Raw genomic sequence first — 15,247 nt, 5'->3', positions numbered from 1 at the left:
AATTGTCAGTTCTTTCCAAACGTTTACAGCAATAGTTCTAAGTTTTAGATAGGATCTAAGTCTGGAAAAATGTCCAAATCTTTGGGTTATAACAGGATGAACTTCAGCCATTGAAGAAGCCAAGAGTGTTATTCAAAGTTTTTATCTAGGTAGGGTTTATCAACAGTGGCACTACTGACATTTTGAGCTGGATATTATTTGTTGTGTAGAGCTGTGCTGGGCATTACAGTATGCTTAATAGCATTTCTGACCTCTACCTACTAGATGCCAGTGGAATCCCCCCTTCTACCAGCTATAACAGCCCAAATTGTCTCCAGACAGTTATATGTCCTGGGGCGGGGCATAGAACTACCTCTAGTTAAGAACCACTGATCTAGAGGTTAGTTTAAATCTTATGGATTACTGTTTATAATCCAAACAAACAATATCTGACACCTAATATACTACCTAATTAAGTCGAATATCTGAATACCTATTTTAAAATGAATGAAAAACCATGCCGAGAAGTTACATTTTAGTTAAATGGCCGTAAAGTATTAGTGAAGTATACATTTTTCAGATAACTAGAAGTTGGGATTCAGTTCAACAGTTTATACTGATAAAAAAATAAAAACACCAAACTTTTCCTGGCCAAATTACTTGAAGAGATGGGAATACAGCTACTAAGAAATGGCCTAGCACCAGGTGTGGTGGTGTGCACTTGGCGTCCCTGATACTTGGGAGGCTGAGACCAGAGGATTGCTTAAGCGAGCTCAGGGGTTTGAGGTCAGCCTGGGAAATATAGCAAGACCCCGTCTCTCTCAAAAACAAATGAACAAAAAAACGAAACCATCTAGCTTTGGGTAAAGCACAGTAGTTGCTTGTTTTTGGTTATTTGTTCCTCCTTCCCCAAATAAAATGAAGGATATACAGTTATGATTTCCTCTCACTCTAATAAGGTTACCCAGTTAAAAAAAAAAAGGTAAAAAAGACAAGGACACTTATGAATCAAAATAGTTTCATCTCAAATACCATATAACATTGTTTTCAACTGTTTCATCAATTGTTATACGCATTCTTCTTTTTTTTAACCTGTTACTATATTATTAGATTAGCACTGTTGAAATCAACAGGATATTACAGTAAGGCCTTTACTTGTCCTTTGACTATTAAGACTGCTGTGGTATTCCAATGTCAATCTAGGACTTTTTTTGTGGCTCTGTTCTTGAATGTCCTTTGCCCATCCTACCATTTGCTTTCTTCCCTTTTCCACTTCGTGTCATCTCCTATATAATCTGTGGGTCGACAGTCTGTGCCTAGAGGACCACTTCTTATTTTTTCAGAAAACTTACTCAACTCATGTAAAATTAAAATATGGTTTTAAGTTAGGGTAACAAATAAATTCAATGTAGTTCAGAAATAATTTAAGAGTATCAACCTGAATTAAAAGTCACCCTTCCATATTAAGGCTCCAAATTACAAATAGTGATTGGCATGATGACATCAAAAAAATGTTTCAAGTTGTTATAATACTAGTATCTGAAGCTGACAAAATTTCACAGGCCCCCCAAGTTGTATTCTCTACTTTCTGTAACTTAAAGCATACTAAACAAGGTTTTAAACACTTTTTCACTGTTATTTTACTATGGACTTCCTACATTTCAAATTATATTCATACTATATCAGGGACATTAAGTAATTGTAGAAAATATTCAGTATGACTTTTGAGAGTAACAAAAACAGCAAACATGCTTCAAAAGGACATTTATAATATCAAGGGCTTAAATCTTACTATATTGAAGGCTTTGTTGGATGGCAAACAAGGATACTATGATACAGTTATAATACTCTTTGATAATCTAATTTTTAGGAATACAGATTAAGACTCTAAGAGGAATGAATAGGTAAAATGCCCTTTATCCTTATTCAAATGTAATACAAATTTTAGCAAGCATGAAATACACAAAACTCAAACATCACATAGCTATTACAAAGCTTTTTTTCCTAATAAGGCCTCAATGATTCTTAAGATAAATATGTGTGTTTGCATCAAAATTAAATGGTCCAGAATTACTAAGCTTTCAATTTTTATTTTACCTTGAGAATCCTTTTATTTTCTCCATCTTTTACTACACTGTAAATCATTAATTGTTCTTGATCTTCCTCTAACAGTTTGCACTCTAATTTGCTCTTTGCAAGTTACCAGGGGCCAAGAAATCAAATCACCCAGATTAATATCTATTTAAAATAAGTGCATAAATAGGATAATACTTTGGCAGTTGGACTTACTGATAACTATTCTGGTTGGTTAGGGGTGCCCTCCTATTTTTCTCATAGTTGAGGCTATTGAATCAGATACCCTTGGAAAACAAGTATTATTGATAAAACTAAGCATTTTTTTTTTAAATTATAGCATAGACTTATTTCTACAGACTAAAAGATTAGAACTCAAGTAGTTTATATGCCATGACAAGCAAGGAGAAGTATATTGGAAAAAGGAAGAAGGGATGGATAGGCAACAACTGAAACTTAGGTTAATCCAATCTCCAAATTACAAAATAAAAAAAACCCTTGGTTCTTGTTTTTAACTTAGTCTTTGTAATATGAAGACAAAAAGCAAATGAAATTGAAAACTGACAAAAATTAAAGTTGTGCTAATAGTTGTACCTTTTGAGTAGTTTATAAAAACACTTCCGAGATAGCAATCATTAATGCAACTTTGTAATACAAGCACTACTGTTATTCTACCTTTGAAAAGAGCAAATGCAATAAAACCAATTAAACCTAATTTTTAAGTCACAGTTACCCTTGAAATGCTATACAGACCTAATAAAACTCTACTTGTTTGGAACAGTTATTATAATAGGACAAAGGCTCCTAAATAAGGTGTATATAAAAAGAAATGTACAAACATGAAAAATAAAATGGTCAATCATAATCTAATATTTTGAGGGCATGTATAAATCTCTTTAAGGACAAGAAACAATGTTTAATCATCTTTATATTATTTAGAGCATTTTAGCATAGTGCCACATTAGGAACTTACTTGAATGGTCAACTAATGAAATCTTAAATGGATTCAAATACTAAAAATGCCTGCTTGAAAAACCTAAACCAATATACTAACATTGTAAACAATTTTACTCTTACAGACCCCTAAAATTTAGTTCTTTTTAATCTTAAAAATACATTTTTACTTTTACTAAATTTAGATTACTTATGCTGTTAGTCACTACCACTGCGAGTCTATATTTTACTCAAAATAATCATTTATATTGCAGATAATAATACTATGATGTTGTCTCTGATTTCTCAGCCTCCCAAATCACAGATAATTTTTAAAGTAAATGTTATTTAGTGGGAAAGATGGTTAATAAAAAACACATTCTTACTTACCTTTAAATCTCCAGTGTAAGAGTGTAAGATTATGATAAAAAACTCGGGGGGAGAAAAAACCCATAGAAACTATGCCACTTTCCCTCAAACTTTTAGTTCTACCATTAGTTCTACCTAGTCCAATCATTGCTCCTTCCTAACAGGTGAGTTCCTAAGGTTCTTATCTGTAAATTTAATCATATCAAATTGAATCTGTTAACTTGGAAAATTTACTGTGGTATTATTTAGGGAGAAATGCTTTAAACAATTTAATTGTAAAGATCACATCAAAAGTTTCACATTATTACAAGGACAAATGGCTTAAGCATCCTAGGTACTTCGGAAACACATATTTAATATAAAGTTGACAATTTATAAACTATTATTTACTTCTCCGGGTAGTTATTATGTTATTAGCTTACTTTATTATTGAATTATGTACAGAGAGGTTGCATGAAAAAAAAAGTTATCTTCAGAAGGGCTAAAATGCAGTCCACTTTATTTTGATGAGTCTTTGCACAAGTATTAAACTTTATCCCAGGATGATAGTAAAGAAATAGCAAATAAACAAAACATAAGCACAAATATGGTTTCCCACAAAATGGTATCATCAAATTTACTATTATAAAGGGCCGTAAGTTTTTATCCACAATTAACCAAATCCTAGAATATGAAAGTCCATAGAACAGTTCACCTTGATTTAAAAATGCTTTAATCTCACATTTAAATAAATTCGAACCTTGTTTAGAAATATACCTGCAACTGACTTCCCCCAACAGTCATTTTTAAATGAGTTTGGGTCATAGAAGGATTACACATTTATTATGCTTGGTAATAAAAGATATTATTAAAATTTACTCCAGAATGATAGTGATTTACTTTGTACACTACGCATAGCTAAAAGTAATTATTTTTTAAAAAATTGAAGAATAAGGATTAAAATGGAAATAGAGGCTAACATTTTCTAAGTTTGTTACTGGAAACAGTCAGTCATACTAACAAAACTTTCAGTATCAAATCAAAATTCCCACTTTATTTCAGCCACTGCTGTATCACAAAATAGTTTTGCTTTTATTATTATGTTCTTGGTGATTCTGGATAGAACACAGAATACCCTCAAATCAAACTCAGGAATTTTGAAATGCCTGACAAAGCCATGGTCTTACACTAAATTTTTTTTTTTAAACTTTGAATTTTGAGGACAGGAAAGAAACATTAGGGGATTTTTCTTACTAAACCATGCTGGTAGAATATACACTTATTCAAAAAATATACAGTTTCTAATAAAAAATCAACTTAATATCAGGCATTTAATTTTTATACCCCTTTTTAAAGACTTTCATTCTTTAGGAGTTGTGAAACTTAAGAATGTAATACCAAAGTTACTTTCTGATCTACCAACAGTAGTGGTTCAAGAAAGTAAGGTCATTCTAAACAAAACAAAAGCCAATTTGAGTAAACTTTTACTTAACCATTCTAAGTATTAAAAAGATTAAATTAAATTAGTTAGATGCTCAGGTAAATTTGTCAAATACAGCCACGGGTACAGACTTTTTCAGTTTTTTTGCTATATATTAGGAGAGATAAGAATGAAGAACAAAAACAAAGAAAAAGAGACTATTAAAAGATAACAAATGTTATTTAAAATGTTATCTTAACGGGAAATACAAACAGAAATGATAGTTGCTATATCCCTGTCACACTAAAGCAGCACAATAATATTGGTGTTTAATATTTATTTCACTACGCCAATATTTACGTGCTGCTACAGTGGAACAAGTATGTCAGTCCATCCAAACACAAAATGAACATCTGATGATATAAATATAGTTTTGAATGAATTTCCTTAAATTTCTAGAGCAGCAAATAATGATTCGCATCTTGACTGTAGTATGTAAACCATGATGTGCTGCTACAGTACTTTAAGGCCTCAAAAATACAGGATGCATCCAACAGGGAAAACCTCCTAGATGTAGGAAAAAAAAAAAAAGTAACAAGAACAAGAACCTCTGAAGTCTTTAATAAACTTACCTGTAAGATTAAAAATCTATTATGATCCAAGTCAATTCCATGGCTTCGAAGAAGATTTCCAACATCCTTAAATGTCTTTTTCTTCCCACTTATGTGATAGACAGAAGTATTATCTCTGTAGGCCGTTCTGGATACATAGAAGTTACTGTTAGGAATGACTTCATAATCATCCCCTTCCTGTTTTGAGGAAAAACAAAACCAGAAAACAATTGTTGGTATTAAGTCACAGGCCTGCTTCAAATTTCACTTACTCAATACTGAAACTAATTCTATGGATTAAAAACTTCAATTGAACATGTACACAAACTGGCCGTGGTTCTCAGAAATAACCTTCTTAACAAAGAATAGATACTTTCCCAAGGTGGTCTTTTTCTCAAAAAGGTCACAAAAACCAAAAAGCCAAACCGACCAACCAACCAACCAAAAATCCATCTCCAAACAAGCCTAAAAGCATAAGTGAGAAGAGCTGATCAAGGTAGGCAAGAATCCCATCATATCCAAACCAAACCCACCCAAATTATTAAATCATGTTGACAGACTAGTCCATTTTTAAAAACTGCAGCAAGAGATGATTCAAGGAAAAAGAGAAGTAGTAACAGGGTGATATGGTTTAGTTTTTTAGTGGGGGGTGGTAAGGAGTGTGCCATTAATTTAAGGTAAAAAGAATCACAAAGAATTTACAACTAAATCCCCCTCATTTTAAAAAAACAAACAGATTTTTAAAAAAAAAATCAAGTGCAAATCATCTACTTTAATATTAAAACTCATTTCCCTTACCTTTAACTATGGCCTTAAAAATTTTCATGAATCTAATGTAATTAATAGGCAATGGAATAAAAGCTGATTTACTGGCAATATATTTCCCAACCCAAATTATACAATAGAAGGCACTAAGAAACAAAATTAAAATAGATGCTTCCATGTAATTAAAGCCCTTTATATTAAAAAAAAAAACAAAACCCCAAAGCCCATTTCATTATGTAATTAGTTTTCTGTATTTCTAGGCTCCATTCAGTCATTTTTGAACCACGAATTTCCTAATTATTAAACAGAAGAGAAAAAAACCAACAGGACCATATAAATAATCTAGACATTTTACCTATAATTGTCTCTATTTCTAGAAAAACACATTAGCTTGCCCTTCCCCCATTTCAAAAGGGCTTAATCATAACAGTAGTTGAAACTGAGGCAAAGTTCTTTCATATCACAGATAACTAAAGGCCACCAATAACATTACATTTAATGCACATTGAAATAACGAAGATGCTAAAATCAGTCAATTGTTACATTTTCAAGTTTAGGTAATTTATTTTAAAGCAATAAAAATATAACCTTAAAAAGGAGCACAAAATTTATAGTAAAAGAATGCTTATTTAGCACTCAGGATCTCAAAACTGCTCACCGTTTTATTCCACAAACTGAGGATTACTATGAGCTGTTTATAATTAATTTCTCTTGCCAAAAATTTTAATATTTTAACAGCTACCACCATTCCCCAAAAAGAAAGTATGGTCATGGAGATAATGAAATCAGTATCTCTTCTGTTGTAATTACACATGAATTTTTAAAAGCCGATTTAAGCCAAAAATAATGAAATGTGCAAAGTATTTAAGTCCTTTGTTTTCCTTACTTGAAGTTGCAAACAACTAAATAGTAAAAATCCCTTACCTTATCAATTATCTTTTGAAAATGAACTTCTACAGTACAACTCTGAATATCCTTGTGTTCATCAGAATTATGTATTAATACAGAGAGTTTTTTAGATCTTATTTTTTGTGCTCGATAGCCAAACACAAAAAGCATAGAATCAATAACATTGGATTTGCCACTGCCATTTGGCCCAATAATACAGGAAAAGCGCTGCATAAAAAAACAGAAAAAAAAAAAATTAAAAGTTTAAAAGCTCATACTAAATACTATTGATTTTAACTTATCCTGCTTGATTTTTTACTTTCAATAAAAACTATGAGTGTTTAAAAGTTTTCACTGCTAGACGATAACTTAAGTTTTCTTACATCACGTTCTATCACAAGCTTCAATACCTTAAATAAGACCATGTCCTAATTCTAACTCAGACTTTTTACAAAACTCATATTACAATTAGTTAAATTTTCTAAGGGAAAATACTCCCTTCAAACGAAAACACACACCAACTTCATTCAATGGAAAACTTTATAGCTAAAAATGTACCAAAGATCACCAGATAAACAAAAGGTAATTTCAGCTGTTATAATCATAGAAAATGTGAGAGAGAGAGAGAGAGAGAGAGAGAGAATATATTAGGATAAATGATACAAAAATGAAACATCTTGTAAAGACCTATTACCTTACAATAATTATTTCAAATACCTTATGGAAAGGTCCCAGAATTTTTTCCCCAGCATAGGATTTGAAGTTCTGGTTTACAATATGAGTTATCATAAGCCGAGGAGCTCCAGCTTCATTGGTCATTGCTGGAGGTGGGGGAGGAGGAATGCTTTTCAAAATCTCTTCTAAACTTCTATTATCAAGGTCCTCACTTGGAGTCTCTAAGTCAGTGAAAGAAAAGGAAAGAGAAGGCAAGGGGAGCCGGGAGCCTATATTAGTGCATTTAGTTCGGAGGACTACTACATCCCCCTGGAGGAGATGTTATTTATGAAACCTAGGAATCTATATTTTCCTCTTAAATATAGTATTATTCTTAATTAACGGGGATGAGAATCTAACTAACCTTTCACCTCGGTTTTATTAAAAAAGAATTCCTTGAAAGAAATGCCACCAGTCACAAAATTCTACAGAACTACCTCTTAGGAGCCAAAACACTACATCATAAAGCGAATATGGGAAAGCCACAACAAGCTGATTCCCCTGTTCCCTTTCCTAAACAGGAGTTTAAATCTCCGAATCGTTGAGCACCTGGAACCTTCATTTTGGAAACTCATGAGCTTCAGAGACACTGTCACAGGGGCTTCATAATGTCATCCAATTCCTGGACTCACAAAACTACAGCAGTTTCGAATAAATTATCACCTTTCTCTAAAGGCAAACTAAGACCACGAAGATGAGGTTAGGATTAAGAAACTTTTTGTCACGTTCACATAGTCATGTTGATTCTGCCTGGGGAAAAAGTCCACTAGCTCTTGGCTGACCGTCTCAATTACAGCGGAAATAAAGATGTCTATACCATTCCAAAAGGCCACAAACAGAAATTCACAACTGAAGCTGTTTGCTCACCCCATCCCCTCCAGGGTCATTACACCGAACTGCACGGGAGTCCCATTCTGAAAATCGTCAAATGGCTTTCCTGAGCTACTTGCTCTACGGGTCCGACCCGGACCTTCAGACGTCAACCCCGCAGCCTCTAGCCCCTGGCCCAGTAACCCAGCCAGTCTCGCGCTGGACGCGGACGCACCGCACCCCAGTTCCCCAGCGCGCGTTCCCGCCGAGTCGCCGCGGGTCACTCACCTGCCGCGGCCGCTGGGCTCTCGGCGCGGCCGGACGGCGGCTCGGGCTCCGTATAGCTGCTAACACCGTCCGGGGACGACGGCGGCCCTTCTTCTCTGCGTCGGGCCGTGGAGGGTTGGGTGCCTTTACGGGGCATGGTCGCTGGGGCCAAGGGAGAGCCGGAGCAAGTCAGCCGCGGCCGCAAGACCGCCCCAGACCGCCCCCGCCGCGGGACCCGCTCAACCCGCGAACCCGACTGTTACTGCCAGCCCCAACGGGGGAAAACTCGGGCCACTCGTTCCGAGAGACCCATTTTAAAAACCCTCCCATAGGGAGCGGGTCCTCGGGAAAGGAGCCACCAAAAAACGCGAGTGCCAAGAAGGTGAGATTGGTTTTCTGAAGAACTATGTAAGTAGCAAAACCTAGACATGCCTGGGAAGAAGTCAAGGACTGATCAACTGCTTGGGTTCTTTCTTTTTAAGGCCCTTCCCCCGTTCGCCCATAGTATAAGTGTGCAAGAATATTCTCTAACGTATTTCTAAACGAAGTAATTCCCACAGACCGACATTTACTGACATTCCCACGCTCTCGGGGCTAGGGATGCAGGCGCGCTGACTTGGAGAGGTAAGTTCATATTTGCTTCACGTTTGGGTGGCTATCAACTCTCCGGAGCAGTGAAGACTAACGGGCGACTCGCCGCCCACTTTCCTGTCCCCGCCATTTAGCTCTTGGTGTCGTAGACGGCCCGAGGGAATCGCGGTCTCCTCGCAACAGTCCGACCGAGGGGCGGACGAAGGCTGGGACCGACCACCGGACGCCGGCAGCGCCTGCTCCGGTTCAATCATTTTGGGGTGGCAGGGGTTTGTCTCCCCAGGGCCCGGGGCGGAGTCCCGTTGGACAGTAAACCATGAAAGGTCACCAGTTAAGGCTCAGACCCGATGACTAGTCCCCTGGGAGATAAGAGAGAGGGGATAAGGGGAGACGCCCTTTCCCCGACAGACACCGGGATTTTTGAGAAGAGATCCATGAGGCTTCGAGCCTCCCCGAGAGACTCTTAAACAGCTCAGAAAAGTGGAGCCCGGGAGAAGCGCGCGAGAACCCCGGCCGCCGGGGAGCGGCCGAGGGGGGAGGGGTGACAGCAAGAGAAATCTCCCGGCGGCAGCCTCAGCCGGGACTTCGCTGCTCCAGCTCAAGGCCTCTACTTTCCAGGCGACCGCGGATAGGGAAAGAAGAGTGTGACAACCTGACCAGGAAAAGAAGTACTTTACCTGCGGGACAGTCCACTCACGCCAAGGCTGGAAACGGTTGTATGATCTACCCCTCCCCACTCCTACCGGTGTTTCGGCTCCGGGTCCTTCACTCGAAAATGGCGCCTAAAATACAAACTCGAACGGAAATTCGTTACAAATGCGCGCAATGATTTCTGGGATTCACTTATTTGAAAAAAAGTGCGGCGATAACCACCGCCATCTTCTTGTCGCTCATGCGCATGCGCAAACTCCTGGTGGGACCCGGCGGTAAGGGAAGTTTCTACTAAGTGAAAAGGAAGAGCGAGGGAATGTTTTCCCTGAGGTCTACAGCAGCAGCACTATTATTAAAAATATTTGAAAAAATAACCTGGCAAGTTTCGAAAAAGAGGAAAAAAAATGGAGTAAGGTTCCGCCCACAGGTGTGGCTCAGTTGTCCAATAACGCCCTTTAAGAGGAGGGCGGGCTTGCTGAGGGGCGGAGTCTTGGGCCCGCTCAGATGACGCGCCGCGGGGAAGTATCGCGGGAAGGGGTGGGGAGCGTAGCTTTAGAAGTCACTATGGTGACGGGGAGGCAAGAAGGCTTCTTGATAACTGGTCCTGTCTGTGTGAGAGCAATCGCCACCACTTTCTTGGGATTTAAGGTAAATCTCTCCATCTCCAGACGATGAGGAAAGGGTTTGGAAGTTGTAGTCGTCACCGGATACCATCTTCCCTGCTTTAAGGGTGTGTGCTTTGTGGAACATTGGTTATTTTCTGTTTCCCTGGGGGCAATGGGGCGCTGGGTGTAGCTTCTTGGGATGCGAAGGAGGAAGCCCTGAGTTTGAAAGGGAGTAGAGGGACAACAAGAAGACCTGAGTTAGTGAATGATCGTTTAGTCCACATGTCAATAGCAAAATAACGATTTTCGAGTTAATGCTTTTGGATCATTAGTGTCACTAGTGAAAAGGGGTTCGGACTTGTAAAATTATTTGACTAAAAGTCTTCGTAGTGGAAGAAACGATTTACCCGTGTCATCTGGTTATCTTTATGAGGAAATTACCGATCAGCAACTATTTCTTAAGCAGCTTTATGCCTTAAACACTGCACTGTTTAAGGCATAATCAGGATTAATAAGCAAGAATGACATTCCCTGTTCCCAGAGAACTTAGTTTTGTTAGAATGTTTTTAACCTGGAGTCTGTGAATTTGGTGGTAGGTGATTGGGCTTCAGAATTTGTAACTCTTCTGAAATTGTATACAAAATTCAGTGTTTGTGCATTTTTCTGGGGAGTTACTTTTCCAACAGATTTTATCAGATTCTTAAACTTAGTTTTATCTTCCACAGTGTTAAAAAGCCACCAGTTAATTTGACTATCTCCAGTAAGTGTTTATTCAGCAACTCTTAGGTACTTGACATTGAGAACTGCTAGCCTCTTTTTTTTTCTCTTTAGTTTTTGCATACTTAGGGTCTGGCATATTAAAGCACCAATAAATCTGCTTTATGAATGAACTTACATTGTCACTCTAAATATATTATGGCTCTTGCCCCAAGGAGTGTAAAATCAGGTTCAGTGATTCTCAAAAAGGGGCAGAGAGGACACTCTTCCCAAGTGTAAGAATTTGGTGACATTAGGAGACTATAGTGTGGTTTGAATATGCATAGACTCAATATTATAATGTACCTTTATATTTGAAGTTGAAAAAAATAATTATTGTTTTCATAACACAAACTATAGAAAACAAAGCTCAATGAAAATTTCTTTTTTGGCTGGTAGGCATACCTAGAAGATGTAGGGATTCCCTTTGAGGTGTTTTAGAATCTTTTGTATTTTCAAAGGTTGTAAAACACTACAAAATACCTGACTTGGAGAGATTTGCTATGGAAAAAGCACAGACTATATCAAACTGAGTTGTGTATATGAGGGATAGAGCACAATGTAGTAGAAAGTTGTAACATAGAAAACAGAATCTCAAATCTCAACATTTTTTAGCTGTATGCTTGGACAGTTTACTCAATTTATCAATCTTTGAGAGCATTTATTTATAAAACCAGCATATAATACCTTATAGGATTGTTTATGATTGTTCATCTATCATACATTCTATATACATTTGGTGTTGCTGTGTTTATGACATTGACCTTATTAGGGTAAGTGCTAAAGATGAATAATGGGATGTCCAGTTAGAGGAAGGGTAGCTAGTGAAGGATCTTGAAAGCCAAGTCAAGTCTGTTAGAAGAAACAGCTATTAGAAAAATTTTGAGCCAAGGAATTTGAGCCAAGCCAAGGAATGACTTGGTCAAAATAGGAAGAATAATTAACGGTACTTATGTGGGATGTGTTATAGGGGAAAGAGATCAGTCATGGCTTTAGTTAAATTGTTACTATACAATCTTCCATGTGGGAGGTGAGAAGTGCCTACTTAGTAGAATGGAAAAAAATATGGAGTCATTTTAGGGGGAAAAAATCTATAGCTTTTGTAGTTTTTGATGGTTAAGAGTATAAACTCTTAAAATTAGTCAGATACTATTCTTTGTGAATCCTAAATTAGTAATAATGGGATAGGAAGAAAGATAAGTCACAGATAAATTCTAATTTAACTGCCTTGGATGATTGCCATCAATATGGGAGGTCTTAATGACTGATGAGAAATGTGGTTTTGATAAATCAATAAACTGGCAGATGGTCTTAAATTTATTTGAACCTAACCATGCCCGCTAAAAACAAATATTTTCAAAACAGGCTTAAGCTAGGTTGTATAATGAAGAGAAGACATTCATAACAAATAGCTACACAGTAGAGTTAAATCTGGAGATTAACATATGCTATGAAAATAAGACACTCATAATAAGTATAATTTTTGAGAAGATATTATGGTCACAAGAAATAAAGATTTTTGGTTGATCACTGCTAATACTTTGGCATGTCTCATGAAATTAACAGAGATTAATTAGAAAGAGAAACTGGTCCACTTGGAAAGGACTGGATTATAATCATTTTGGAAAGTATAACCTGGTCTTCTCTTCCTACTCTAAAATCATACCAACAATCCTTATCTGCAATTTCAGGCAGTCTGAGGAGGGAAGCCTCACTTTTGACATTAGAAAAGTAAAATTATGCCCCACAGGAAGAAATAAGGATGAGTGCAGGCTGAGGTTAGTAGCTCCCACCTGTAATCCTAGCACTTTGGGAGGCTGAAGTGGGAAGATTGCTTGAGCCCAGGAGTTGGAGACCAGTGTGAGCAACATAAGGAGACCTTAGCCAGGCATGGTAGCGGGCACCTGTAGTTGTAGCTACTTTGGGGGCTGAGATGGGAGGAATGCTTGAGCCCAGGAATTCGAGGTTACAGTGAGCTATGATTGTGCCATTGTACTCTAGACTAGGTGACAAAGTGTTGCTCCATAAATTAATGTAACTATATTAGAGACATAAACGGTGTCGGGAGTTTTGCAGAGCTTTGCCCTGAAGGAATATGCGAACGTGTTAGTTTTCATATCGAAAGCTGTTTCACCTCAGGAGGGCATCTCAAAGATCAGTAGTGGCTGTTACCCAGGATGGCGCTGGGAGAATTCTCAGACCTGTAGTTCTGACTTGCTTTGAAAGGCACAGCAGGTCCTCTAGGAGCCACAGGATGAGAGCTGATCAAAGAATGCCCGCCTCACAGACAGACACCTGTGGCTAAAAGTAATTAGCCCAAGGGACAGTTCCTGCTTAAACTCCTGACTACCTGTCTCAATACACAATAACTTGATAAAGAAAATATGGAGCCACTATATCTCTGTATAACCCTTCTGTTAAGTGATAAATTTACCATAGAACTTAGAAGTTAGTCTTTGAAAGATGTTGTAACCATTTGTTCACGTAGATAGAGTTAGTTAAGGGATCTGAAGAAGCCTTTTAAAAAACTTTTAACCTGAGATGAACCACCTGTTGTTATGTAAATCTGTTACCCCTGGCAACCGATCACTGTACCTATAAATGCCCATGTAAAACTTCACTCTTGGTCTTTTGTGATTGACGGAGAGATCCAAGGCCCCCTGAGTATCCCGCTTTGCCTATAATCTTTATAAATAGATAAAACTATAACTTCATCTCTGTGTATTCTTTTATTTCCATTATTTCCATTTTCTATTATTTTCTTACCCTTTGCAACGACCCCTACTGAAGGCACCCGATTTTTTGCTGGGAGTGTAGCTATCTCCCCGCAACAAAGTAAGATCCTGTCTCTAAAAAAAATAAAAGGAAAAAGAATAAGTTCAAAGAGAAAAATCAGAATTATAATTAAAATCCTCATTTGCAATTCTTTTAAGTTCAAGGTTAAGTTTTGTCATCATTATTCTGTGTGTTTTGTTTGCCTTCTAATGTGGTTGCAACATTTCAGAACATTTGAAATTAGATTTATGAGTATATATTTTTAAAGATTAAGTTTGTAATTGTAAATATTTAGATAAATATTATCTAAATTGTAAATATTTAGATAATATTATCTAAATTGTAAATATTTAGCTAAATTAGATATTACCTAATAAAATAAATAAACAGGAATTTATATAAGTATTGTATATATATTTAGAGAGTATTATTCAAGATTAATACATTGGATATAGACACAGTACATATAGAAATGAATATCTAACTAATATAATCCCCTAGTATATTAGTTTTATTGAAACACCTGACTTATCATGAAAACCACAGGAAGGTAGGAAGTGAAACAGTTGTTTTTTGGAAATATCATTTTAAAAGATGAGTGTGTTTTTATTCCTGTAGGTTGGAATTATGGAAAGATATATTCAGTGGGTAGTAGAGGTGGAAAATAAAGCTCAGGACAGAAAGTAGGATGGGATAGTGTTATAATAGTTGGAACACTAAAAATAGATTAGGTTTTTAAGGTTTTGAGTAGAGAGAAGATAGCACCAGGCCAAGGACATTGAAGAAATATCCATTTTTAGAATTTAGGAAGAAGAAATAATTACAGTAATGTCTAAGGTAGGACCTTCTATTACAAGTGACAGAAAACCCAATCCAAATTGTCTTGAGAAAAAAAAATATATTGTCTCACATAACTAAAAAGTCAGGTGACTATAACTAGTTTAATGGTTCAAACAAACACACAAGGATTTGGTTTCTTAGCATTGCATTCCATTGTCTTAGCATTATTGTCAGGTTCCACGTGATGGTCTCTAGCACCTTTAGTCTCTCCCCTTGCTGTG

At 36.8% G+C, this 15,247-nt stretch overlaps 1 protein-coding gene across 2 annotated transcripts in view; it reads right to left on the bottom strand.

Moving 5' to 3' along the window:
- SMC4 (structural maintenance of chromosomes 4) overlaps positions 1-10,194 on the bottom strand; it is a 31,959-nt gene extending 21,765 nt beyond the window's left edge. Inside the window, exons 1-5 of one of the 2 annotated variants that reach the window (XM_012650433.1) lie at positions 10,077-10,194; positions 8,830-8,970; positions 7,735-7,913; positions 7,054-7,245; positions 5,386-5,562 (exon numbers count right to left, since the gene is read on the bottom strand). In XM_012650433.1, coding sequence (XP_012505887.1) covers positions 5,386-5,562; positions 7,054-7,245; positions 7,735-7,913; positions 8,830-8,965 — 684 coding nt within the window. In that variant the 5' untranslated portion in view covers positions 8,966-8,970; positions 10,077-10,194. The remainder of the gene's footprint in view (positions 1-5,385; positions 5,563-7,053; positions 7,246-7,734; positions 7,914-8,829; positions 8,971-10,076) is intronic. The other variant, XM_012650434.1, reaches the window with a different exon arrangement.
- Positions 10,195-15,247: the final 5,053 nt, after the last annotated feature.

This window comes from Propithecus coquereli, unplaced genomic scaffold (assembly GCF_000956105.1).
Source record: "Propithecus coquereli isolate 6110/MARCELLA unplaced genomic scaffold, Pcoq_1.0 Scaffold325, whole genome shotgun sequence".
NCBI lineage: Eukaryota > Metazoa > Chordata > Mammalia > Primates > Indriidae > Propithecus > Propithecus coquereli.
Note: the sequence above shows the minus strand (reverse complement) of the source record. Positions and strands in the feature narration are given on the sequence as shown.